The sequence below is a fragment of the Carcharhinus amblyrhynchos genome, chromosome 3 (assembly GCF_965287045.1).
Source record: "Carcharhinus amblyrhynchos chromosome 3, sCarAmb.v2.hapA, whole genome shotgun sequence".
Lineage (NCBI taxonomy): Eukaryota > Metazoa > Chordata > Chondrichthyes > Carcharhiniformes > Carcharhinidae > Carcharhinus > Carcharhinus amblyrhynchos.
In genome coordinates, this window is record NC_137326.1 from 17,021,887 (window position 1) to 17,048,054 (window position 26,168).

Genomic DNA, 26,168 nt, shown 5'->3' on the forward strand with positions numbered 1-26,168 from the left:
GGCGAGGCTGGTAGAAGTAGGGAACCCTGGATTACTCAGGATATTGAGGCCCTGGTCAAGAAGAAGAAAGAGGCACATGACATGCATAGGCAGCTGGGATCAAGTGGATTCCCTGAAGAGTACTGAGGGTGTAGAAGTAAAGGTAAGAGAGAAATCAAGAGGGCAAAAAGGGAACACGAGATTGCTTTGGCAGATAAGGCAGAGGAGAATCCAAAGAGATTCTACAAATACATGAAGGGCAAGGCAGAGAGTAGGGTCTCTTAAGGGTCAACAAAGTCATCTATGTGAGGATCCACAAGAGATGGGCGAGATCCTAAATGAATATTTCTCATCGATATTTACTGTTGAGAAAGGCAAGGATGTTAGGGAACTTGAGGAAATAAATAGTGGTGTCTTGAGGCATGTACATATAATAGAGGAGGAGGTGCTGGGAGTCTTAAAGTGCATCAAGGTAGACAAATCACCAGATTGGATGAAGTGTATCCCAGGACATTGTGGGAGACTAAGCAGGAAATTGTGGGTCCCCTAGCACAGATATTTGAATCATCAACCGCTACAGGTGAGGTGCCTGAAGATTGAAGGGTAGCGAATGTTGTGCCTTTGTTTAAAAAGTGTTGCAGGGAAAAGCCTGGGAACTACAGGCTGGTAAGCCTCACATCTGTAGTGGTAAGGTGTAGAAGGTATTCTGAGAGACAGGATGTACAGGCATTTAGAAAGGCAGGGACTGATTGGCGACAGTCAGCATGGCTTTGTGAGTGGAAAATCATGTCTCACAAATTTGATTGAGTTTTTTGACATGATAACCAAGAAAGTAGATGAGAAAAGTGCAATTGATGTTGTCTACATGGATTTTGGTAAGGCCTTTGACAAGGTACCACAGGTATAAGATTAAATCTTAAAGGATCCAGGGTGAGGTAGCCAAATGGGTACAAAATTGGCTTGATGTTGGTTGTAGAGGGTTATTTTTAAAACTGTTGGCCTGTGACCAGCCTCACTGATCAGTATTGGGTCCACTGTTATTTGTCATTTATATTAATGATTTGGATGAGAATTTAGGAGCCTTGGTTCGTAAGTTTGCAGATGGCACCAAAAGGTGGCACAGTGGACAGCGAAGAAGGTTATCTCGGATTGAAACGGGATCCTGGTCAATTGGGTCAGTGGACTGACAAATGGCAGATGGAGTTTAATTTAGATAAATGCAATGTGATGCGTTTTCGTAGATCAAACCAGGGCAAGACTTACTCAATTAGTGGTAGGGCAATGGGAAGAGTTATAGAACAAAGAGATCTAGACGTTCACGATGTAAGGGGATACATGTTCATAGCTTATTGAAGGTGGAGTCACAGGTGGACAGGGTGATGAAGAAGGCATTCGGCATGCTTGGTTTCATTGATCAGAGCATTAAATATAGGAGTTGAGATGTTTTGTTGACGTTGTACAAGATATTGGTACGGCCACACTTGGAATACTGTGTACAGTTCTGGTCACCCTATCATAGAAAGAATATTGTTAAACTAGAAAGCGTGCAGAAAAGATTTACTAGGATGCTATCGGGACTTGATGGTTTGAGTTATAAGGAGAGGCTGGATAGACTGGGACATTTTTCTCTGGAGTGTAGGAGGTATAGAGGTGATCTTGTAGAGATCTATAAAATAATGAGGGGCATAGATGAGCTAGATAGTCAGTATCTTTTCCCAAAGATAGGGGAGTCTAAAACCAAAGAGCATAAGTTTAAGGTGAGAGGGGAGAGATACAAAAGAGTCCAGAGAGACAATTTTTTCACACAGAGGGTGGTGAATGCCTGGAACAAGCTGCCAGAGATAGTAGTAAAAGCATTTAGACAGTTACATGAATAAGATGGCTAATGAGGCATATGGACCAAACGTGGGCTATTGCAACTAGCTTAGACATTAAAAAAAAAGATGGTATGGACAAGTTGGGCCAGAAGTGCCTGTTTCCGTGCTGTAAACCTCTGATTGTATGAAATCCAGAATACCATCCCATTTTTAAAGAAAGAATTTGCCAAATTGTGAGACACAGCATAAAGTAATGCTGAGCAGGAATTTATTGGTTAACGTAAGTCTTTTTATTTCTGGCTGCAAAGCAAACAATTGTTGAGCTCCACTTTTCTGCAGCACTTAAAACGAACAATAGGCAAGCTGTTGGAATTTGATCATTCAGCAGGATGTGTTATAGCTATTTATAAAGAAAATAACACCTTTAACATCCTTTCACTGATGCCTATTTATATTGATTCTGTTTGGAATATCTGTGTTCGTACAGTAAGCGCTGTTGGAACTCAATAGAATGCAATGAGCCACACACAGGTCTTGGTTTCAGCCAGTGACTGACTTCGGACTGCTCTGGTACAGCTGCTAACAGGGAATTCCAAAAAAAATTGCAGAGTTCTGGAAGCTCGTCGTTAGCTAACTCTGTGCACTATGAAAATACATATCATCTAAGTACACTTAATGCAAAAGCAAAAACAAAATAAATTAAGAAAGTAGGGCACTGAACAAAATAAAATGTATGGAAATTATCTTGTAAGAGAAGTATTTTAAACAAATGTCAAGATTTTCTCATAGATAAACAGAATGTTCTTACAGGTCTTTATGTGCAATAACTTGGCTCTCAATCAACAATAACAATTTGCATTTGCAGTGTTTTTGACATAGTAAAAGGTCCCAAAATGTTTCATAGAGACAAAGGGAAGTACATGACAAGCCTTTGGTGATTAAAAGAAATGATTGGAACTTTAGTAAAACAGAATGTTTTCAAAATGGCTTTTCAAAGTGGAGAGAGTCATTGCCATTGGTAGCAAGTTAGAGTAGCACCAAAGGATATAAGAACTTAACAACATAAGGAATAGGAGCAGGAGTAGGCCATCTAGCCCCTCGAGCCTGCCCCGCCATTCAACAAGATCAAGGCTGATCTGAAGGGAATCAGTTTCACTTTCCCGCTTTCTCCCCATTACCCTTAATTCCCTTCTCTATCAGAAACCTATCTCCCTGTGACTTAGATATATTCAGTGAGGTAACCTCCACCACTTCAACGGGCAGAGAATTCCAGAGACTCACCACCCTTTGAGTGAAGAAGTTCCTCCTCAACTCCGATCTAAACTGCCCCCCCCCTTTATTTTGAGGCTGTGCCCTCTAGTTCTGCTATCCTTTCTAAGCAGGAAGAATCTCTCTACCTCTACAGCTGTACAGCTGTACGGACAGCTGGAGAACAGAATCAGGTAAAGTGGGTGATCCTGAAGGGGCATGCTGCTGAAATAAAAGAGGGGAGTGAAAACAGGGCACAAGGTTCAAGGAGTGGAAGAAGAATATTGGGCAGTGACAGGATGTGACCGATACAGAGACAGCATGGACTAAAAACTGAAATGACATCAACTGGTTGGGGAAGACTAAGCAAAGAATTCAAAAGTTAGAACAGAAACAGAAAATGCTGGAAAATCTCAGCAGGTATGACAGCATCGGTGGAGAGAGAATAGAGCCAATGTTGCCAGTCTGGGTGACTCTTTATCAGAGCTAAAGGCAAAGGAAATGGGGCAAGATTTATACTGTAAAGGGGCGGGGGCAGGGCAGGGGTGAGGGGGGGTGGTGTTGTGTAATTGACCAAGATAGCATAGACAAAAAAAACAAAGGGAATGTAAGTAGTGGTGATAAAGGCTGTGAATGGTGCTACTAGCGCCCATTAAGAGATCAGAATGTGTAAGTGACAGAAGAAAGGTGCAGACTGTCCTGTCACTTGTCATGTTAACACACCATCTTGCTCTCCTGTCCACATGTCCATTCTTGGTCTGTTGCAATGTTCCAGTGAAGCCCAACGCAAACTTGAGCATCTCATCTTCTGATTAGACACTTGACAGCCTTCCAAGCAAAAGCAACTTCAGAGTATGAACTTTCTCCTACACCTCTACTCCATTTCTTTTTTTTTATATACTAATCCATTTGTATCACTTTATATTCCCAGTATATATTTTAAATTTGAATTTCTTCTATTGTTTCATTTGTCCCCTTCTAAATCTCACTTTCCATTCTGTTTCCCCACTCATCTCAAGAGTGTTATTTGCCACATTCCTCAGGTCGTCCTTTGACACTCTGCACCTCACCCTATTTCCTTTGTCTTTAACTCTGACGAAGGGTCATCCAGGTATTGGCTCTATTCTCTCTCCACAGATGCTATCAGACTGGCTGAGATTTTCCAGCATTTTCTGTTTATGTTTTAGATTCCGCATCCGCTGTATTTTGCTTTTACAAATCAAAGTAGAAATTTGATGAATGAGGATAGCCAATTTGGCCGTCAATGTGGTTGAAATAAAACAATCCAATGGCTGGTACAAGTTCAGAAAGGAACTTTAGAGAAACTCAGAGACAGTAAGGATGGTCGTCAGAATCCAGGAACAACTGGGAGGTTGGTGGAATCCGATTGAAAGAGCTTGTGACAAAGAGTTGTTGGAGGATGACATTATGAACAGGGAGCAAGATCACTGATGAAATCTTGGAGCCCTGGAAAATGCCCAACAGAAGCACGAGCAAAAGCAAAGTAATTGCTATAAATACCAAATGATGCAGAAGGAGATTTAGACATTGAAATTATTTGGTCCACTGCCTCGATGACTGGGATCACAGACGCCAGTGGCAGAAAGCTGTTAGGTTAGACAGTTGTAACACTACGAAGAAAACTGCTGAAGGAAATCAGCAGTAGAACCACAGATCTACACCAGCTCCCAGAAGACAACCACTGAATTCAATAGGAAAAGAGGTTATTGATCACAACAGTTCAACAATAGAACTGTTGCCATAATGGCAACTACATAATCTAGTTGCCATTATGTACGGCAAAACATAATGAAATCTACAGAGAAACCATGAACAGCAACCAGGGTCACCATTTTGGTTCTAGAATGCAATCCTAAGTATATATTCTAAATCAATACGCCTAGGAGTGTTGTACCTGTGAATGAACAATGCTCTCAGCATCATTCAGACGGATATTGTCATCTATAAAGATATGCTGTATTTCAGTTTCAGAAGGATCAATCCAAAATGGTTTACCACCCTGGTTCGAGAAGTTATTCCGAGCCCACCTGAAAAAATGAGGAACGTAGAAAAGCATTAGACTTTTATGAGAATCAATGAATCAATTTTCTGATACTTGGATTATTCACTTACTTAAGCAAACTAACTAGATGGAAACCTAGTCACAGCCAGGAAGTTTGGTGTGAAACTACTTGAAGGCACCATCACCATTTTCTAGTTATAGCAACATTGTTAAAATACTCATTTTTTTTTAAGCTTTTTTAAATGAATGGAAAACTGTAGCAATTATTCTTTTTCCAAATCAGGAAATTAGAATTTGAGTCAATTATTTCCGGTCCTGACATACAAAGTAGGCAGGCTTCAAAGTCATGAGGTTGGGTGTTGTGACTCCCCCACTTTCCCCTCACTGACTCTGCCATGGACTTAAGCTATATTGTGTTTGACATCATTGCAGTGTTAATGTAAGCCTTACTTGTGACTAATAAATGAACGTTAAAAGTTTAATCTTTCGCACAGGTTCAGAATCACAAGCTGTTCTTAAAAACAGTCCTCTCTCTCATCCTACCACAGTGTGCTTTACTTGCCCAATACCTCAGCAAGAACAGTTAAAATTGACCCCAAATTTTGGATATTCACCGATGGTGGATATGAGATGCACTGCAATGATTCTCCATATTCTTGTGATCACAAAGAGACATAGAAGCAACACTACTGAACCTCAGAAGAGATCTGCAGCAGATGCAATTTGTAATAGTTATTGTTTAGCAATTCATTCTTTTTGATTTTGTGAAGAAATGCTAAATTTTAATAAAAATACTAAATCTGCAGTGGACAATTAACTTCTAAGACTCACCAGTCAAAATGGTCCTGAAAACCTACAATTCCTTCCAATGAGGAGAAGTAATCATATAGAGCTCTTGGACTTGACTGTGTAGAAATCCGCTCAGATCCCAAGGTCAACACAATATTCTTCTTGTTACAACGGATTTTACCTGGGACTATTGTCAATGGAAGCTAAAAGAAAAAAATTGCATGACATTTATTAGTTATTACCTGAGTCTGGAAGAATCTAGGGTTTATGGCTCTTAGAAGAATCTAATTGTATCTCTACACATCAAATTGTCAACAAACCCAAAAGAAACGAACAAAAACAGAAAATGCTAGAAATACACAGTGGACCAGTCAGCCTCTGTAAGGAGAATAGAAATGCTGTGCAAACTCCTCTTCAAAAAAAGGATCCACATCAAAAACATTAACTTTCTGTTGTCACTACAAATACTAACATTCACTTTTTTAGATATCCAGTATTATCTGTTTTTGCTTCATATTTATGGCACTTGCAATATTTATCTTTTCACTTGGAACAAACCAAGTTATTTATAATTGTTATAATGTTTAAACACACCCACACATACAATGACATGTTTTAATCTTTCAACAAAGTTGTTAACTAAATCCATTTTTCACCCTCCTTCACTAAGTTCCATTATGTTAAAAAGCACAAGTAGGCCACTTACAGCAGGCTTCTCCTAATGTTCCTTCTGAGCCAACCACTATGAGGTGTAGGACAGCAGTCTGAACTGACTTGAATGATAGAGTAATTTCCTCCTAGTGAAGTATTTAGTTTCTGATCAGTTCTCCCCAGATGGCATTGCATAGATTTACAACTCTAGGGAAGGAATTTATTCTCCCCTGTCCCTCCCGCTAGACACATTCTGAGGTGGAATCGGAAAGGGTATGGTTTAAAAATTTAAAGTTTATTTATTAGTGACACAAGTAGGCTTACATTAACACTTCAATGAAGTTACATGAAAATCTCCTACTTGCCACACTCCAGCACCTGTTCAGGTACACTAAGGGAGAATTTAGCTTGGCCAATGCACCTAACCAGCACGTCTTTTGGACTGAGGGAGGAAACTGGAGCACCCGGAGGAAACCCATGCAGTCATGGGGAGAACATGTAGCCTCCACACAAACAGTGACTCAAGCTAGGAATCAAACCTGGATCCTCAGTGCAGTGAAGCAGCAGTGCTAGCCATTGTGTTGCTATCTCCTGCCTCCTCCCAATTACGTCTGGGGCATGAAGGCTTGTAGGCTGCCTTCCCGCCTAGACACCAATTGTTGCCCTTAAAAAATTAATGCCCATTTAATAATTTCATGCCACCACCACTGGTATTCAACCCTTGCGGGTTTGCCATGAGACTAAAGGGGGAAAGGGAGTCTCTCATTCACAAGGACTCTGTGCCTAATCGAGGAACCCAGTTTTTGGGACGGGAGATGTTGAGTGCTACCCCCACTGCCCTTTCCTCCAATCCCTCTGCCTCCCAATCCATTGCCAACAGCCCATACCCTGTCATAGAATCCCACTGTCACTTAGATTTCTCCAGAGATGCAAAGATGAATTCTGGTGAAGAGCCAAGTGTATTAATGGCAGCAGCCACCGCTCCCAGTGATGCTGCTGGCAATGGAGAGCTGCTGGCTGATTTTCTGACATTTCTCAGGAGCAGAAATTTGCCCTTCTAGAGGAAGCGCAGTGATTAAATATTCTTCATGGAACCGGTCATAGCTGGGTTCTTGCAGCCAATCAGGGACTTTAATTTCCTTGGGGTTCTCAGAGATTTGGTCTGGGGTGCTGCCAGTTTTTGTGGTGGATTTCGAGCCTGCATGTCACACTCAATAAATTTCACCTTGATGTGGGAATTCATGCTTTTTAGTTCATGAAAGTATCTGGAATGAATAAGCACTATGGTTTATTAGGCCACTATTTTAGAAATTTAGGTGCATACATTCCTCTCTATAATGCCTTGTTCAATCCATACAAATGATTGAATTTGTTATGCACTTGTGAATCTGAAAAGAAGTAACTTAGTACTAGTGGGTTATGCTGCACTTTTAATTTACTGTGGAGGAGGTACTTCAGGAAGAATATGATATACCACTGATGTAATAAATGAATTTGTGTCAATTTTTGCACTGGGACTAGCTGCTGTGTAAGTATTATATTGTACAATATTTCAATGTACACTCACTAAATTTATGCATTTATCTGATTGAACATTGAGCCTCATTTACCTGTTTCATTTGAAGATGTTGATATTGAGGATGTTGACCTGACAGGGTGACCTGGATGGTTTTTAAAGTTCTACACAAATCCGATCCAAATGTTCGAAGTATTATTGCAAATTCTCTACCTTGTGACGATAAATAATCAATCAGCTCAAAGAAAGATGGCAGAATGCGATGGTATTTTTTCCCATCTTCCCCAGTCATAGACAAAAGTTCATTGCGGGGATCCATCCACTCTACTGTCCGTAGATGGTCACTGAAAATCTTTTTAAAGAGGGAACCATCACTAGTCTCTGTGAAGTCCAGCAGCTTCCCGAACTGTGAATAATAGCTCACAGCACCATCACAGGGTGGGTTCAAGGACGGTACATTACTCAGCCATTCCCACTTCCCTGAAATAGAATTTGCATCAGTTTAACTTGTATCACAGTGCCTGGAACACTGAAAAAAGCTTTTAAGTTAACAAGGCAGCACTTCCATCACATAGAGCAGATAATTGTCATCTATTTATTCTTTACATTTTTAAAATAACCAGAAGAAGAATGTAACAAGACTGCTCCTTTTATCTATCACACAAAGCTGTCTACTTTCCCACTCATTGCCAGGAACCCTTTGTACTCATACTACAGCATCCAAATCTTATTCCTTTGGATCTTGACAAACAAACTTCTTTCCTTCCATCTACCCACTGCCACAAACCGCCTCTCCTGTCAACTACGCATTGCTCTCATCCCCTTATATCCAGTCATATCATCCAGCTTCTGCCAGCAGCAATCTCTTCCAATAAATGCTTCCACCTTCAGTTCTCAAAATTACTGGTCCATCCATGATCTCTCCTCTCCTTGCAGCTTTCTGCCTCTCATTTCTATCTAATGTCCTTATATGGGAAGACACAGAGAGACAGAGTGATAAAACCAGAATAACAGTTCTGACTGTGTGAAAATAAACAAATGTAACAGTACGGTGCATCGATTAGTCAGTCACAGCCTCTTCCCTGCTTTTAGCCAAAGGTCCACAGCTCTAAAGGGAATATTGATTCTTAGGGCTGTGATTCACTTGAATTGGGACTAAGCGCCTATGTCGCCAGGAAAACAGGAATATTTCCTGTTGACACTGGCAGCATCTGTCAAGTGGGATTCATCCACCTGAAAGATGCAAATGAAGCCATCTCGTGAAACCTGCTAGCCAGCCCAGCTGTTCACAAATAGGGACACCATTTTTAAAAGATGCCCCGATCTCCGCACTCAGAGACAGGCACACCTCCTCCCAAAAATGAACCGGTGACCACCACCACCCCCCCCCACCTCACTAACCAGGGAGGCATCACTAAACCATCAGAAAAGAGGGGCATCCTCCCTGCCAGCACTCAGATAATGGGTCACCAACTCCCACACAATGCAGACATGAGGATGCCCCAACCCACACGCTCCCCATTAGCCCTCCTCCCCCTGAGCCCCTCTACTCAACCCCTTGTCCCCAGCCCAAACCCACCAATTCCCAGGACATTTGAGGGATCTTTCCTCTGTAGCTAGCAACAGCAGAGGCAAATGGTCACTGGATATACCTTTTTGACTCCCCCTCAAGGCCCATGATGCCAGACCAGGGTGTCAATGCCAGGGTGTTAGTGCACTGCTGGCATTGCCATGGCTTGAAGGAGAGGCTGAGTGGGGAGGGGGTGGGCTGGCTGAGGAAGAGGGTCAGGTCACTTTCGTACCTGCAAAATATCATAGAAGGTGCAGAAGGCGGCCATTCGGCTCATTGAGTCTGCACCAACTTCCTGACAGAACATCTTTTCAGAGTCCACCCTTGCCCTATCCATGTATTTACCACTCTAATCCCCCTAACCTACACATCTTTGGACACTAAGGGGCAATTTAGCATGGCCAATCCACGTAAGCTGCATATTTTTGGACCGTGTGAGGAAATCGCAGGAAACTCACACAGACATAGGATGTGTGTGTGTGGGCGCGTGCCGCTGGGGGGGTGCATGCACGCTGGTGGGTGCATGGCGAGAGGCTGGTAAATGTACCATCAATACAATTAGCAGGTTTGCATAATTATTGGGTTGCTGCCTGCTGTGAGTGGGAACCCAGTGGGGCATCAGGAATCCCGCCAGCCATCTGAAAGGTAGGTGAATACTCCCATAGATCTCTGCAATCTTGAACTCAAGGATTATATCCATTTGCACCTAAAGTTGCTTATTTACCAAGAATGTAACTTAAAGTCAAAGTGATTACCAACAGAAAAACCAATCCAAAAAACATTATAAAACAAATTGCTCTTTTAAAGAATTTGATACAATTTCTCTTTCTTTCGTAAGGCAGGTCAGTGATAAGCTCATTGATGAGGTCAAAATCATGCCAAGCTCTCATGCGCAGTTGCAATTCAATCAGCCAACTATTTTATTACCTTAGGTGGTTCATTAGCATGCAAATTCCACACTCCCAGAATAAAACTGATTTTTAAGTAGGGTATGTGTTCACCTGAATTCTACCACCTCGCCCGTCATGGAAATTGGCGTGGGCTAGGAGTGGACAACGGGAAGATCCTCAGGTGGGATTTTCTAGTCTCGGATCGAGTGAGGCCATAAAATCCCATCCATTGCCTTCACACATTTGTAAACTATAGGTAGCTAAATATCAAACTACCAACCTGTGCAAGTCCATCTTGTGTCAGCTAAATCATTAGATATCCCTTTCTAATTTGTGACTAAAGTCTACAGCAAAGGGACAGAACTCAAGATTGATCAGCACTTAAATCATTTTGGAACAATTGATTTTCATTTTAATATCAATGCCGTTAAAAGTCAGGTATTCATCACACTTTAGGTAATAATTTTCACAGCTGGATATGTGAACTAAGAGGGTGTCTGATAGGTAAAAAAATCTATTAAGCTGCAACTAAATGATCATTTCCCTCCAGTGTGATATGAAACTGCCCCCTATTGGTCACATTTAAATCTTTTGCTGTTACTGATAACACCAAATGATGTACTCCATCATGAGAAAAGGGCTGTCCTAAAAAGTATTGCACAATTTTACCTTCTTACGGCTGAACCGTGTTATCCTAATTCACTGATTGAAACTTTTTTTTTCAAGTTTACACTGGACCTTAATTTTTGTCAACTGCAAAAATTATTCCAGGTTAGGCAACTATTCGCCCACACTGCCTTGGGCGCTATGTGCTTGATCCATCTCTCTTTTAAGGAGTTTCATCTTCAAAAATAAAAGCGTAGATGGGCAACCACGAGTGACAGTCTTTTGGGCAAATGGTAACTGACAACCGATGGAAACGTAGCCTACAGTCTTCAAATTTAATGAGTCCAGTACAAATAAAAATTAAACTTAAAGGATTTCCCAGTCCGGTCAGGACAATGAAGAACCATTAGTTAATATTACCATCTTAGGCCAAATTACTTTCTTACATGATCAAAAAAAAACTTCCTGCCATTCTCACAAGATAACATTTCAAAAAAAATTATTTTCAAAGCAACTGAAATGAGAGAAAAAGTATCGGAAGGCCATCAAGGTTGATTTTACCTCTTCTCAGCTGGCTGAATTTTAAAAAACTGAACCAAAAAATTATGCACCCTCTTTCATCAAGTTCTGTGCGAGGGAAGAAAGAAATGGATCCAACTTCTGTTCTTGCTGTAAGAGATTTATTGTGACATAACATGAAGAAATTGTCACAGGAGGCTAATAAGTCAAAATAAGGAACACAAGAAATATCAAGAAAAAAGCCAGGACTGGAACCGGGGGGTGTGATGCTGAGGAGAACATGTGGGGGGGGGGGCGTAGAAGGAGAGAGTGAAAGAGTGATGGACCTGGAGTGGAAGTGTGGCAGACCCGGAGTGGGAGTGTAGCATGAACAGAATCCAGACTCGTCTTCATCCAGCACATATAAATGGTAGAGCTGACAGAACGTTAAATGTGGGCAGGCATCTTGGCAGAATCCTTGTATTGGCAGGACAGCTTGTTGCAATTGCAATTACTTTCAGTTACAATTGATAGCTCGGCATAATGAAAATTGCTTTGTAATTTCACAAGCTGAAATGTGATCTTCCAGTTGCTGTTAGAACCATCATATCATTAGTTTAATATGTGCATTAATTGAAACCTTTTCCTGTTAAATGTCATTTTAACCATTTTAATTCCCTGAATGGTTCTGCAATCTGAATTGTTTTTTCAATTTGTAATGAATTATGTCATAGGATAAAATTGGTATTAGTTCATCTGCTTCATCTTGATGGCCATTTGCTCTGTGTTCTAAGCTTGCAGCCTTTTTCCATTGTTCTTCTTACATCGCAGTTGCTACGAAATTTGTTTTTTTTTAATCTCTTAATCGTTGAGTCTTGTGAAATGTGCATTGGGTCACGAAATTCCAGTCTGTTATACAATCTCCCTTTGTTATAAGTTGGCTGAAATTTCTGTTTACATTGAAAATTGTCTGGTTTGCTTTAAACATCAAGTTTGAAAAACTCAGCTATTGAAAGTCCATATGTATTTTTAAATGGTTCTGCCATGTACTCAGGCTGCAGTGTACTGGAATCTACCACATTTATAATTGAATATTTGAACTCACTTTGTTAAGAAACTAAGGCTTAGCAGCACAGGGATTAAAAAAAGGACTCATGAGGCATGTCTGTCTGGCTCCGCCTGAGGAAGGAACAGCATTCCGAAAGCTTGTGAGTTTACTATCACATAAACTTGTTGGATTTTAACCTGGTGTTGTGAGACTTCTTACTGTGTCTGTGCACACTGACAGCCCCAGGTTTCCCACTAACCTGGTAAATTGCTATTTACGCAACTTTGCGTTTTGCTCTGATCTACGGAATTTCAATTGTATGCTGCAAATCTCCCTTTTAAGACCATAACCACAGTAAATGGAAGTAAATGTGACGTTTATGAACAATCGATGCAAGTGTGTGTGCCATGAAATTGACTGTCTCATTGCAGTGCGTCTTGTCACTGAAAAGGTTGGGAACCACTAGCATAGATGAAGCTTATATTACTGGAGCCCAGAAGATTAATTCAAAGGTGGTACCATGATAAAAACACTAAATAGGTTAAATACGAAAAATACTATTTCCTCTGCTAGAGGAGTACAGAACAAAGGCAGAGGTACTTCAGAATCCAAACTAGGCAGTTTAGGGGTAATGTCAGGAAGCACTTCTTCATGTGGGGAGGCAATGGTCTAGCAATATTATCGCTAGACTATTAATCCAGAAGCTCAGCTAATATGCTGAGGACCCAAGTTCAAATCCTGCCTTGGCAAATAGTGGAATTTGAATTCAATAAAAATATCTAGAATTAAGGATCTACTGATGACCATGAAACCATTGTCAATAGGAAAAACCCATCTAATTCACTAATGTTCTTTAGGGAAGGAAATCTGTCTTCCTTTACTTGAGTCTGGCCTACATGTGACTCCAGAACCATACAATGTAGTTGACTCTCAACTGCCCTCTAAGCAAGGGCAACTATGGGTGGACAATAAATGCCCATGTCCCAAAAACAGTAAAAAAAAAGACAGTGGAAAAACTGGCACTATCTGCCTCAATGTGTTCTTGAGGCTAGGTAAATAGAAAATTTCAAAACAAAAATTGATTTGCCTTTGTGGGATATGGAACCAACGCAGGAAAAAGGATCAGCATGATGAGTAGAAAATGCTCATTGGGCTGAATGGCCCTATTCCTGTTGCTACGCCACTTCAATTCTGAATTATGCTTGCCTACATTGTCATTGCTGATGAACAATGCAATTAGCTGCACCTGTATTGCCAATTAAACATAGGCAGATAATGGGTAATTGGACAACATGGACTTGTGCAAACATTTGCATATTCTAGGTAACTCTTTTTTAAAATTAGTTCAATGCATTGCGTTGGCATCAAAAATTATGCATCCCCAACCAGTCACTTTGTAAATTTCCCTCTGCAGTTTCAACTTTTATATTTAAAAGCCATCATCAATTTTCCAGACAATTCATATTACAGCCAAATTATTCTGCAAATCTTTTGCTATATACTTTGCACCCTTGCTACTCTTTTCCTATTTTAATGCAGCTAACAAATCTGCCAGGTTTATGGTCAGTTTTGTATATCCAATTCATTAATGTAGATTACAAGTCAACAGGTCCAAAGCATTGACCCCATTCAAGACTACAATCAGCAACCTCAGCTGATTTTGACGTTACATTTTTTTCAAGGACATTTTTACTAAGATTGTTATATGCAGTGGGTATGACAAGTGTTTTTTTCAAAGGACTGTGAGGCTGTGGAATGCACTCGAAGACTATATCAACCTATTACAGAAAGCAATTTTTTTATACTTTCGATTTAGTGTCTGGTGTTTGCTGCACATAGCACAAACTCCTCTACATTGGGGAAATCAAAAGCAGATTGGTCAACTGCTTTGCAAAACACATCAGTTCAATCTGCAAACATGACTGAACTTTCAGTCGCCCATCATTTTAATTCTCCACCTTGTTTCCAATCTGACCTTTCTCTCCTCCTGCAGAGTTCCAATGAGGTTCAACAGAAGCTCAAGAAACACTACATCATCTTTCGACTAAGCACCTTACAACCTTCCAGACTTGGGAATTAATTCAATTCTGAATTGAATTCAACAGTTTTAAAAATTGTGACCTCGGTTCCCCATTTTTTGTTTCTCTTTACTCAGTTATTTCCTTTTTCTCTCTGTTGTTCCTTTCGGACAGTAGCTATTCAGGAACATACTAATTACACCTCCTCTAGACCAATGGTTCCCAAACTTTTGCTTTATGCAGATCACTAGGTTGTCACCAAAAGCCTTTGAGGACCATAAAATATGAAAGCCATTGTAAACTTTTTTATATAGCCTATGGTTGAGAGGAATCAAACTTCAATGTGCATTAAAAAATAGCTATTTCTAATAGTTTATGATGCACACTCACAAATACAGTACACTAATCACAACACATTTACATACAGTAGGCCTCTTGTGCAAACAGTTAACACTTACCTACAGAGATGGCTGATGTTGTCTCGCAGACATCAAATACTGAATGTCAGGTTCCAAGGATGACAATCTTAATCGGAGATCTGTTTTAACATTAAGTTTATTCCGACATTTGGTCTTCAATGTGACAAGCCCTGAAAATCCAGTTTCGCAAAGGCATTAGAAACTTTACTGCCTTGTTGGACAGTTCTGGGTACTCTGAAGCAATTTTAAGCCAAATGTCAGTCAGCTAGTTCTGAGAAAAATCCAGCTTCAAAGCACTGCCACAGGACAGTTCCACAAGGCTCTCTTGCTCTCCTGAGGATGTCATCATCAAGGTTCTCAAAGGGATTTTGTATCCCGTTGAATTGTGTCAGGAACAGGGAAGTACCCATGGAGCTGTGTTTTCAAGCTTTGTGTGTGCTCTCTGATGGCATGTTTCACACTGTTTGGAAGCTGCATTTCTGCCATTTCTGTCCAACAAATCAGATTCCCACCTGAGTCATAATTTGACTGTTAAGTCATTTGGGCCACATCCCTATTTTCTTAACCATCACTTCTATTTTGTCCTGCACATGAAAAATTGTCACTGACTTTCCCTGAAGACTCAGATTGAGACTATTTAAGGAATCAAAAATATCTGCAATATATGCCAAATTATTGAAGCATTGTGAGTGTTCAAACTTGGAATTAAGGAAAAAAAAACTCACTTCATCATGCAACTTGAAAAGGCATGCAAGTATCTTTCCTTAGGAGAACCAACGCAACTCAATGTGCAGAAACAGTTTGATGGTGATCACTGCCCATCTAGTCACATAGAACTACAGATATTTACAAATTCAGGGAGCGAGCCTTGATAAAATTAACTGTTTTAACTGCTTCCTCCAAAACGTCATGAGATCAGCAGGCATTTTCTTTACAGCTAACATCTCCCCAGAGATTGCAATGAATGGATGTTGCTAGCAGAGCCACTGCTCTTACAAGTGTAATAACCCCTCTGTGTTGGCCTAACATCACACAGGGTCCGAATGTGTTAACTTCCATACGTTTTGACAAATCAATCCCATTTTTAATTATGAAAGTGTTCAAAAATGGCCTCTGCAGTTGTGTATGTGAGTATTGATTAACAGAAGAGAAAGTCCTCATGTCCATCATATTCATACCTTACATAGGTGAGCAGGTATGCAATGTCCATTGATTCACCCAGTTGAAGCACATAAAATTGAGTTGCTTGTGTTTTTGTTATTAGCTGATCACTCACTTGTGGACCATCTCATCCATTCTGTGTTGAACTGTGTTATCTAACAATGAAATGTTAACTTGCTTGCAGGCATTCTCTCCCACCATAACATCCACCATCTCCTTAGCTGGTGGCAAAATCAACTCCTCCCCGATTATGTGCGGCTTCCCTGTCTTTGCTATGAGCCAAGCTGTTCGATACAAGGCCTCCACTGCCTTAGCATCATCATTGCCTGTGGGTGTGCATTCCATAATTTTCTCGAAACTCTGAAATTCTTTAGCTTGTTTGAAGATTAGCAGGCTTTAAGCTTTCATTCGACAGAGCTTCAGAACATACGACACATAATGGTAACTGTTTTTGCCTGTGTAAGTAAATCCCACTTCTAAGTATTTACTGCTGTATTTTCTCTGCACTTTTTGTTTATCTTAGATGTGCTGATGCCTCACTGTCATTTTGAGTATCTGTCTCCTTTCTCTCATGCATGCCAGATGAAAGCCATTGAATCATTTTTGATTTCACCAGAATCATTGAATCCCTACAGTGCAGAAGAGGCCATTTGGCCTATTGAGTCTGCCTGACTCTATGACAGTATCTTACCCAGGCCCACTTCCCCGCCTGATCCCTGTAACCCCACACATTTACATGGCTAACCCACCTAACCTACGCATCTTGGAACACTAAAGGGGTAATTCAGCATGGCCAATCCCCCTAACTTGCACATCTTTGAGACTGTGGGAGGAAACTGGACATGGGGAGAATGTACAAACTCCACAGAGACAGTCACCCAAAGCTAGAATTAAACCCAGGTCCCTGGCACTGTGAGATAGCAGTGCTAACCACTGTGCCATCATGCCACCAGGCTAATGTTTTTTGACCGTTGCATGCGCAGAGGGGAGCATCAGTGCACATTAACATTATGCAAAAGCGCCAGACTATTTAATTGCACAGAATTATAACAGATTATATTCCCCAGATCTGCTAACTCCCAGTGGAAACCGTGTTGGCCCTGAGAACAGGGAGTTGGGCAAAAATCTGATTTTGCATCCGCTGTGATGTCCCAGCCTGCCAGGCGTACCCCGGTTCCCAGCAGAGCAGGTCTAACCCAAATTGGCTCTTTTAACTGCGATTAGCAGGTTTCAATCCTGATTCAACGCCCTTCTGCTATCAACCAGCCTCCCCAACTGGATCTGCACTAGCCGGGGTTTGATAATGGCACTGACAATCATGGAGCTGATGGGTTAGATCTCAAGAGGGGGGTCAAGGAGGAATTCAAGTGCCCATGTGCCCTCTGCCGCTGCCAGGCTGCAGAGGAAGAGTCCCTCAAAGGTCTGGACGTTGAGTGAGCTCAGGCTGGGGGCAAGGGCTTATCTTGGTACCAAGCCTGGGTAGGAGGTCCTGTGCAGGGCTGCCCCTTCTAATGCTGGCAGGCCTGAAGATCACCCCTGGCATGGTGATTTCAGGCAGCTCTCTGCTCAACATCTTTATTCCTGTCTGTCAGCTGTGAAACTTTGAATTGGCCTGTTCACTTTAATCTCCGCACCCCCCCGATAACCCAGTAGACGTTTGAATCACAGCAGCACTCCATTCTGCATCAGGGATTTCCCTTTCCCTCTTGCCAAGGCTGCAGGTGTGAGAGACTCCTTTGAAGGCCTCTATCAGAGGAGGTGTCACTTTCAATCGGTGAAGAGGGGCGGAGGGGGGGATTCCCATCTCCACTGCTATTCAATCATCGTTTTAATACTGTATTTATTTCAAGTCTCTGAGCCTTCACCAAAAGCTCAGAGTGTTTTAAATGTCTTCAAACCCTTTGAAAGTCTTTGTTTCCCTTCAACCTCCGTCCAGTCCTTTTACATCACCCAGAGGTGATCTCTGGAACTAAATCAACATGATCAGTAATCCTCTAGAGATTGAGCAGAGTTGAAACAGATGATTAACACCTCAATTATTATTCAGCATGTCCCAATTTAATATTTCTCAATACTTCCGTAGCCTTGTGTGAGAAGTCAATTTTAACTTTAAAAATAATTTCTGGATAAACCAGAATGAAAACTTTCAATAAACATTCTAATGTATGAATTTGATTTTGAAACTAAAATTTGGAATGAGCTGGGATTAAAGTTCTTCCAAAATCCATAAACAAAATAAAGATCATGCTTCTATTTTTGTCAGTACTCATTTCCCATTGCCTTGTTGGCTTTAACAGCCTGTCATATGGTGTAGAACTGGAGACTGGAGTCACATGTAGAGTAGATCGGAAACATTTCCTTCCTTAAAGGACATTAATGAACCTAAAGGACTACTACAAGAAGAAACTTGATGGACCAGCAAAAATATGTCAGATCCAGTTTTAGGAAGCTTTTGGCTAGAGAACTGTCAAATCAAAATAGAACAGCAAGCTCACTCCCACCCTACAAACCTACTGCACTCGCCAACTCCATAAACCAAAGATTCTAGGCTGGGAAACATGACTCTATTTGTTGAGGCTGAATACACTAATGGTAAGTTGCTGATGACACAAAACTGAGTAAAATTGTGAGTTGTGAGGAGGATGCAAGAAGGCTTCAAGATGATTCAAAGAAGTTGAGTGAATGGACAAACACATGGAAGGTGCAATACAATGTGGCTAAATGTGAAACTACATACTTTTATGTGAAAAAAACAGAAAGGAAGAGTACTACTTAAATGGTGATAAATTGGAAAATGTGGATGTACAAGGAATCTGGGTGCCCTTTTGCACCCATCAATGGAAATGGACAGGCAGGCACAGCAAGCAATCAGGAAGTCAAATGATATGTTGGCCTTTGAGTTCAGAAGTAGGGATGTCATATTGCAGTAATGCAGGACCTTAGTAAGACCACACTTGGAGTACTGCCTGCAGTTTCACTGGTTGGTAAATCTAGAACCAGGGGACACAGTCTCAGGATACAAGGTAAACCATTTATGACTGAGATGAGGAAAAATGCCTTTACTCAAAAGATAGTGAACCTATGGAATTCTCTACCATAGAAGATTGTGGAGGCCAAGTTATTGAATATAGTCAAGAAAAAGATTTTTTTAGATTGTAATGGCATCAAGGGGGTATGGGGAGATTATGGCATCAAGACAGAGGATCAGCCATGATCATATTGAATGTTGAGGCAAACTTGAAAGGCCAAATAACCTACTATTGCTTTTTTCTATGTTACAGATAGGATTTTTAAAACTTTTTTTTGTAATGCATGTCCAGATGCACTGATGTGGCTTTTATAAGGAGCTGAAATTAAGTATGCCATTAATGTGGTTTCTACAAAGTCAAATTTAAGAATTTTATAGAGTTGTACAGCATAAAAACAGGCCCACTGGCCCACAATGTCTCTTCTGATCATCAATACCAATCTAACTAATCCCATATACTAGCACTTTGTCCATAGCCTCCTATCTTTTGGTGATTTAAGTGCTCAGACCCAGACTATCCAGTCACTCCTCAAAACTGAAACTTTCCACACCAGTCAACATCCTGGCAAATCTTCTCTGCACTCTTTCTAGTGCAATCACGTCGTTCCAATAGTGTGGTGACCAGAACTAACACGATATTCCGTCTGCAGAATATCTGTGTTTATCTCTTTATTTAAGGGAAAGTGGAGTTGGCTGTTTGACAATATGTAAAATCTAACAAGAAAATCAGATATAGAGTGATGGGCCTTTTAATTAGATAACTTATTAATCAGAAAAATAGTTCTGAGCTACCAAGCACAGTGCACCACATTTTTTTCTGACAATATTACAAAATTACCTTGAATTTTAATATTACAGAAACAGATTATATAGACCAATATGTCAATGCTGGTGTTTTATATTCCATCTCAGTATTCTCCCACCTTATTTCATTTCATCCTATCAACATATTCTTCTCTTCTTTCCTCCCTCAAGTATTTCCCTTTAAATGCTATTTGCCTCAAATTCTCCATGTGATAGCAAATTCCACATTCTCATTCACTGATGAATGTAATGAAATTCACTTTAATCATTATATTGCCCATAAAAGCTGAAAATGCTTGTTTGCTCATTTATGTTAGGTCTAATCACAATAGTGTTCATTGAACCACCTTTCAAAAATACTCAAGAAGCATATGGAAATGTGCAAAATTGAAGCATTATGCTCATATCAAGCAGGTTGTGTCATTATGATCTTGAGTTATGCTATTCATATGTCTAGATATATGAGACCAAAGGCAAATTCACAAATATTTGCTACGATTACTTCATATAGCCAAAAGCATTTTTAGCATAAAACCAAAATTTGTATCAAGGAATCAGCATTTTATCTCCAGCTCTCTATTAAGGGCTTCCTTAGTTACCATTGAAGTTATCTGGCAAAATATTATTTATCAATTTCCTCTAGATTATTTACCTCGTCACCAAGCTATAACTACTTCCCAGTCATACAAAAAAAATTGTTGCTACCACACAATAATGATTCTTACCTTCCTGGTTGATCCTGCCCCAGGTAACAGTGGTGAGAAAAGAACTGAGAGCTTTCCTGGGTCCTTGTCTCGTAACTGTGTCAGACAAGAGGACTGTGTTATTTAAATCCAAGTGCACAATCAATTTTGGCTTTCTGCCATTTAAAGTTTTGGGAACCTTGGTGATAATTTGATTCGAAACAGATTCCTCACTTTCGGCATCTTGATCTGAATGAAGCAGTGCCATTTGTGATTTAAGGGTTGGATGCTGCAGAAGTCAATTACTTGTGTGCACCTTTGCAGCCATTGCCACTATTTGAATTCCCTCCATTATTGGTCATAAACATGGGATTTCTTTGTTAACTTCTTGATTTCAGCACTGTCCCAGAAATGTAGATTACGGAATGGGTTGACTGGGCCTCAAAGACCTACAGGGAAAAATACTAAAATTTAGCAATTAGCAATAAAACTCCGTTAGATTGTTTTTGTATTTTTAATCTGAAACTAAATATATACTAAACTTACTGGCTGGCAATGAGAATTATGAAATACAGAATGAGAAATATAAAATACTGTCAATACACATGGAATTACAAATGATGCACCGAAGAAATACAATGAAAGTACAATAGATTTACTAGGGTGGAAGATAATTGAAAGCAGCCCATTTGTTCCTAAATGCTATTGGAAGGCTTTCCCCAGAGTGAAGTACGTTTTATGTTTCCAGTGTTCCCCAACGTGCATAATTTTCTTTATGAAATGGGACTATTATGTGTGCATAATTAATACATTGTGCTTTATTGTGCCCTGCTCCTGCATGATTGACAGATGTGTTAGGCACCTCTGTGAATCCCTTTCCAGAATTACAAAAAATAATATGAATTATGAGAATTACTCACATACAAAAAGCAAATCAGGTTTTGTCACTTCAACCATCATGAGAACCAAATGCCTGAAGGAAAAATGGCATTTTTAAAAATTAATATTTACATTGCTAATAACTAAAGGCCCAAAATCATTTTAAATTCTGGAATGCAGTGACTGCACTGGGGTGACAATCTAAATTATATTGCCCAAGTCCTGTTGCTACGCTTGAACATAAATATTCCTTATGCTGCAGACAAACTATTACCAGAGAGTAAATATTTGCCACAGAATTCAACTAAATTTTATAGAACACTTTATTTTCGATTGTCATGACAAATCCTACTGACCTAAGTCCAAACAGCTCAAGCACAGGTTAGCAAAAGCTGAGGATTCCAAGATGCAGGAGTTTAACATGAAACCCCAAAACTTAGCAGCACAGAGCTTGATATAATAATTCTAAAAAAAAGATGTGTGCCATAAATCCAAGTCTGTTTGTTCCTTAAAATGCCAAAGTGGCAGAATCATCTTCCACACATCTGTCGCTGATACCCAACTCAGTCTCTCTACCAGCTTTCTTGATCCTTTCAATCGCTGTTGCCTATCAAAGATTGTGTGTCCAATATCTGATTCCGAATGAGCCACTGCCTCTTCCAGATAAATATTGAGAACACTGGACTCCTGCCACAAAATACCATTGAATCTGGCTTCTACCAGCTACTAACTTGACAGAAGTCAAACTGTACACAAACTCAATAGTCCTGCTTGACTCTGAGTAGTGCTGCTCACACCCAAATTATCTCCACCTTCTACCTCCACATCTATAGCATTAGCTACCCTCCATCACTCACTCAACCAATCTGCCGTTAAAATCATCATTTCTGTCACCTCCAGCCTCAATTATACCAATGTTTTGATGGCCAATCTCACACTCCTCACCCATGGACGGTAGCACTGTGCCATGGTAGCACTGCTGCCTCATAGTGCCAGGGACGCGGGTTCGGTTCCCACCTTGGGTCACGGTCTGAGCAGATTCTGCATGTTCTCCCCATGTCTACGTAGGTTTCCTCTGCGTGTTCAGGTCTCCTTCCACAGTCCAAAAGAAGTTCTGGTTAGGTGCTTTGGCCATGCTAAATTCTCCCTCAGTGTGCCCGATGAGGCGCCAGGGTGCGGCAACTAGGGGATTTTCACAGTGGCTTCTTTGCAGTGTTAATGTAAGCCTACTTGAGACACTAATAAATAAATTTTATGTAGAACACACTGAAAACTTGGATCTCGCTGGCACATCCAAATCTACAGAAGCTCTACTTTTATATCCTGCTAGGCTCTTTACTCATACTTCAATCCCCCTCCTCTAAAGAAAACTCTTTCCAATGCTCTCTCCTGCTTTAAAATCCAGATTGGACCCTCCAAAAAGCTTTTGGTCATCCAATCTTAATATCATCTTTGGCTTGGGGCTCTGGTCCTGACCATCCTTTCCCCACTTCCCTAGTGGCTCTGTAAACGCCTTAGGGCGTGCTTTTTTCCCCCCAACTCAGTTAAAATCCCCGTATAAAGTCGCTGCTGTTGTTTTGCAGCACTCTGATCCCTGTTGCTAATTTGGATTCAGAGGCAGTGACTCCAGTCTCTCTGTTTTGTGGAGAAAAAAAGGGGAAGTTTATTCTGGTGATGATGGAAAGGCACCAAGTCTCCTCGCTCAACTCATCTCAGCTACAGAGCCCCGGGCGGCGAATTCTTGTCAGAGTCAAGGACCACCCATACATATAAATATTTAAAATATTGTACCTGTCCTCACTGCGATGTGTTTCTATCCTAATAAGCAGTCAGCACACCTTCTTCATCCGTCATTCAATCAGTCGGCTTCTTCTCTAAGAATTGTGGGATACAGGAGGACCAGCAAAAGGATCTGTCCCAGCCTCAGGGACCAGAGAGAAAAGGCCACTGTTCAGTTGAGCTGCGGCTGATTATTCATTATTTCTTAAGCCTTAAAATGCATATGTCATTCTATTTATTTCCCAACTCTTGCATTTAATTCCAAAGTACATCCAAAATAAACCTGTTGACATTAATTTGCATTACATTTCATTTTTAAATAAGTTTCTCTAACTTCACAAAGTTTTGCTATCTGATCTTTTTATATCTGTTTTGCTGGAACACTCTTGGTTCATTCACCTGCCCAGTCTCACTGACTGGAAAGAAAAAGCAGTTGTTCTTCGTTTACTTAGAACATGACTGATGGTTCATTCTTTTTATAAACGTTTTTGAACAGCATTAAAATATACTTCTCATACAATTTATTCACAAGTTGTGCATCTAAATGTTAACGCTGCACCCAAAATAAATATATTTAAATTAAGTATTATACTTAATTTTTAAATTAGTTTCTTTCACTTCTCAGAGTTGTTTTATCTATGCTCTTTATATCTGTTTTGCTGGAACATTTTTAAAGTTTAAAATCTATTTATTCGTGTCATAAGTAGGCTTATATTAACACTACAGTGAAGTTACTGTGAAAAATCCTGTAGGTGCCACATTCTAACACCTGTTTGGAAACACTAAGGAAGAATTTCATATGGCCAACACACCTAACTAGCAGGTCTTTCAGACTGCGGAAGGAAATTGGAGTACCCAGAGGCAATCCACACAGACATGGGAAGATCATGCAAACTCTGCACAGACAGTGACCCAAACTGGGAATTGAACCCACATCCCTAACATTGCGATGCAGCAGTGCTAACCACTGTGCTGCCAACAAAATTGTGTATGGTTTTATGGATTTCCAATGGATCATTTTGTTTTTACCTTTATCATAATAACTAAATATTGGGTTAAAACTGTTAAACACAGGATATTAGCACTGTATCAGTGCAGAAACAGTGTTCATATTGTTCTGTATTTTCTTTTGGTCTTTTATGAAGGTGAAATTGTATGTAACAAAATAAGATGTTATGACTAGGTGAGATGGAGTGAACTAGCTCCCCTTTGTTCAGCCTCCTCAGTTGTTGCAACAAAGGATTTTTTTTTAAATTTAGTCTCCCCGTAAATGCATTTTCCAATCCAAATGTGTTTCCTTCTTCACGAGGGGCCAGTCAAACCAGGCTGAGTAAGCTTATCAGTTACTAAATAAAGAGCAAGTTTATTAGTTGCTAAACCTGAGAAAAAAATATAAAAAAATGAGATAGCATATGCACAGACAAATATCTTAGGAAAAATTAGAATCCAAACAAAATTAAAAGACTATACAACTGAGTCCTTTGCTTGTTCTAGAGCAGTTGATTATTGAATATTGCAGCCATTTGAAATAAGCTGGTTTCTTTCAAAAATTGAAGTTCAGTTGGCTGCATCTTGCTGAATTTTAACTTCAGAGAGAGAGATTCCTTACTGATCTCTTAAGCAGAGGGTGGTGAGTGTCTGTCACAAGCTGCCAGAGGTAGTAGTAGAAGCTGGTACAATTTTGTCTTTTAAAAAGTATTTGGACAGTTACATGAGTACGATGGATATACAGGGATATGGGCCAAATGCAGGCAACTGGGACTAGCTTAGGGGTTTAAAAAAGAGTGGCATGGACAAGTTGGGCTGAAGGGCCCATTTCCATGCTGTAAACCTCTGTGACTCTAAGATTCTGGAGAAAATGAAAGGTCTGAAGGTGGATAAATCACCTGGATTGAATTGATTATACCCCAGGATTCTAAAAGAGAAAGCTGAGGAAATTGTGGAGCCATTGGTGGTGATCTTTTAGCAGTCACTGAAGGCAGGAGGGTCCCAGAGGACTGGAAAGTAGCTAATGTAACACTGCTGTTTAAGAAGGGAGGGAGGCAGCAGGTGGGAAATTATCGGACGGTTAGCCTGTCTTCAGTCATTGGCAAGGCTTTAGAGTCCATTATTAAAGATGAGATTCCAGAGTGCTTGGAAGTGTATGATAAAATAGGACTGAGTCAGCACGGCTTCGTCGAGGGAAGGTCATGTCTGACAAATCTGTGAGAGTTCTCTGAGGAGGTAACAAGGAAGATAGATAAAGAAGAACCAGGGGACCTGATTTACTTAGATTTCCAGAAGGCCTTTGATAAGGTGCCGCATCGGAGACTGTTAAACAAGTTAAGAGCCATGGTGTTAAGGGTAAAATCCTGGCATGAATAGAGGATTGGCTGACTGGCAGAAGACAGAGAGTGGGGATAAAGGGGTCTTTTTCAGGAAGGCAGCTGGTGACTAGTGGTATGCCTCAGGGATTGTTGCTGGGACCACAACTTTTCACAATATACATTAACAATTTGGAAGAAGGAACTGAAGGCACTGATGCTAAGTTTGCAGATGATACAAAGATATGTAGGGGACAGGTAATATTGAGGAAGCAGGGGGGCTGCAGAAGGACTTGGACATGCTAGGAGAGTGGGCAAAGAAGTGGCAGATGGAACACAATGTGGAAAAGTGTGAGGTTATGCACTTTGGAAAGAGGAATGGAGGCATAGGCTATTTTCTAAATGGGGAAATGCTTAGGAAATCGGGAGCACAAGGGGACTTGGGAGTCCTTGTTCAAG

General features: G+C 40.5%; 1 protein-coding gene across 3 annotated transcripts in view; it reads right to left on the bottom strand.

The window, feature by feature from the left end:
• LOC145341349 (uncharacterized) overlaps window positions 1-23,493 on the bottom strand; it is a 38,239-nt gene extending 14,746 nt beyond the window's left edge. The window contains exons 1-6 of one of the 3 annotated variants that reach the window (XM_080186273.1): window positions 23,419-23,493; window positions 20,983-21,197; window positions 20,791-20,865; window positions 8,118-8,503; window positions 5,899-6,059; window positions 4,960-5,092 (exon numbers count right to left, since the gene is read on the bottom strand). In XM_080186273.1, coding sequence (XP_080042399.1) covers window positions 4,960-5,092; window positions 5,899-6,059; window positions 8,118-8,503; window positions 20,791-20,865; window positions 20,983-21,016 — 789 coding nt within the window. In that variant the 5' untranslated portion in view covers window positions 21,017-21,197; window positions 23,419-23,493. Of the gene's footprint in view, window positions 1-4,959; window positions 5,093-5,898; window positions 6,060-8,117; window positions 8,504-20,790; window positions 21,198-21,668; window positions 21,725-23,418 lie in introns of those variants that run through there. The other 2 variants (XM_080186271.1, XM_080186272.1) reach the window with 2 other exon arrangements.
• Window positions 23,494-26,168: the final 2,675 nt, after the last annotated feature.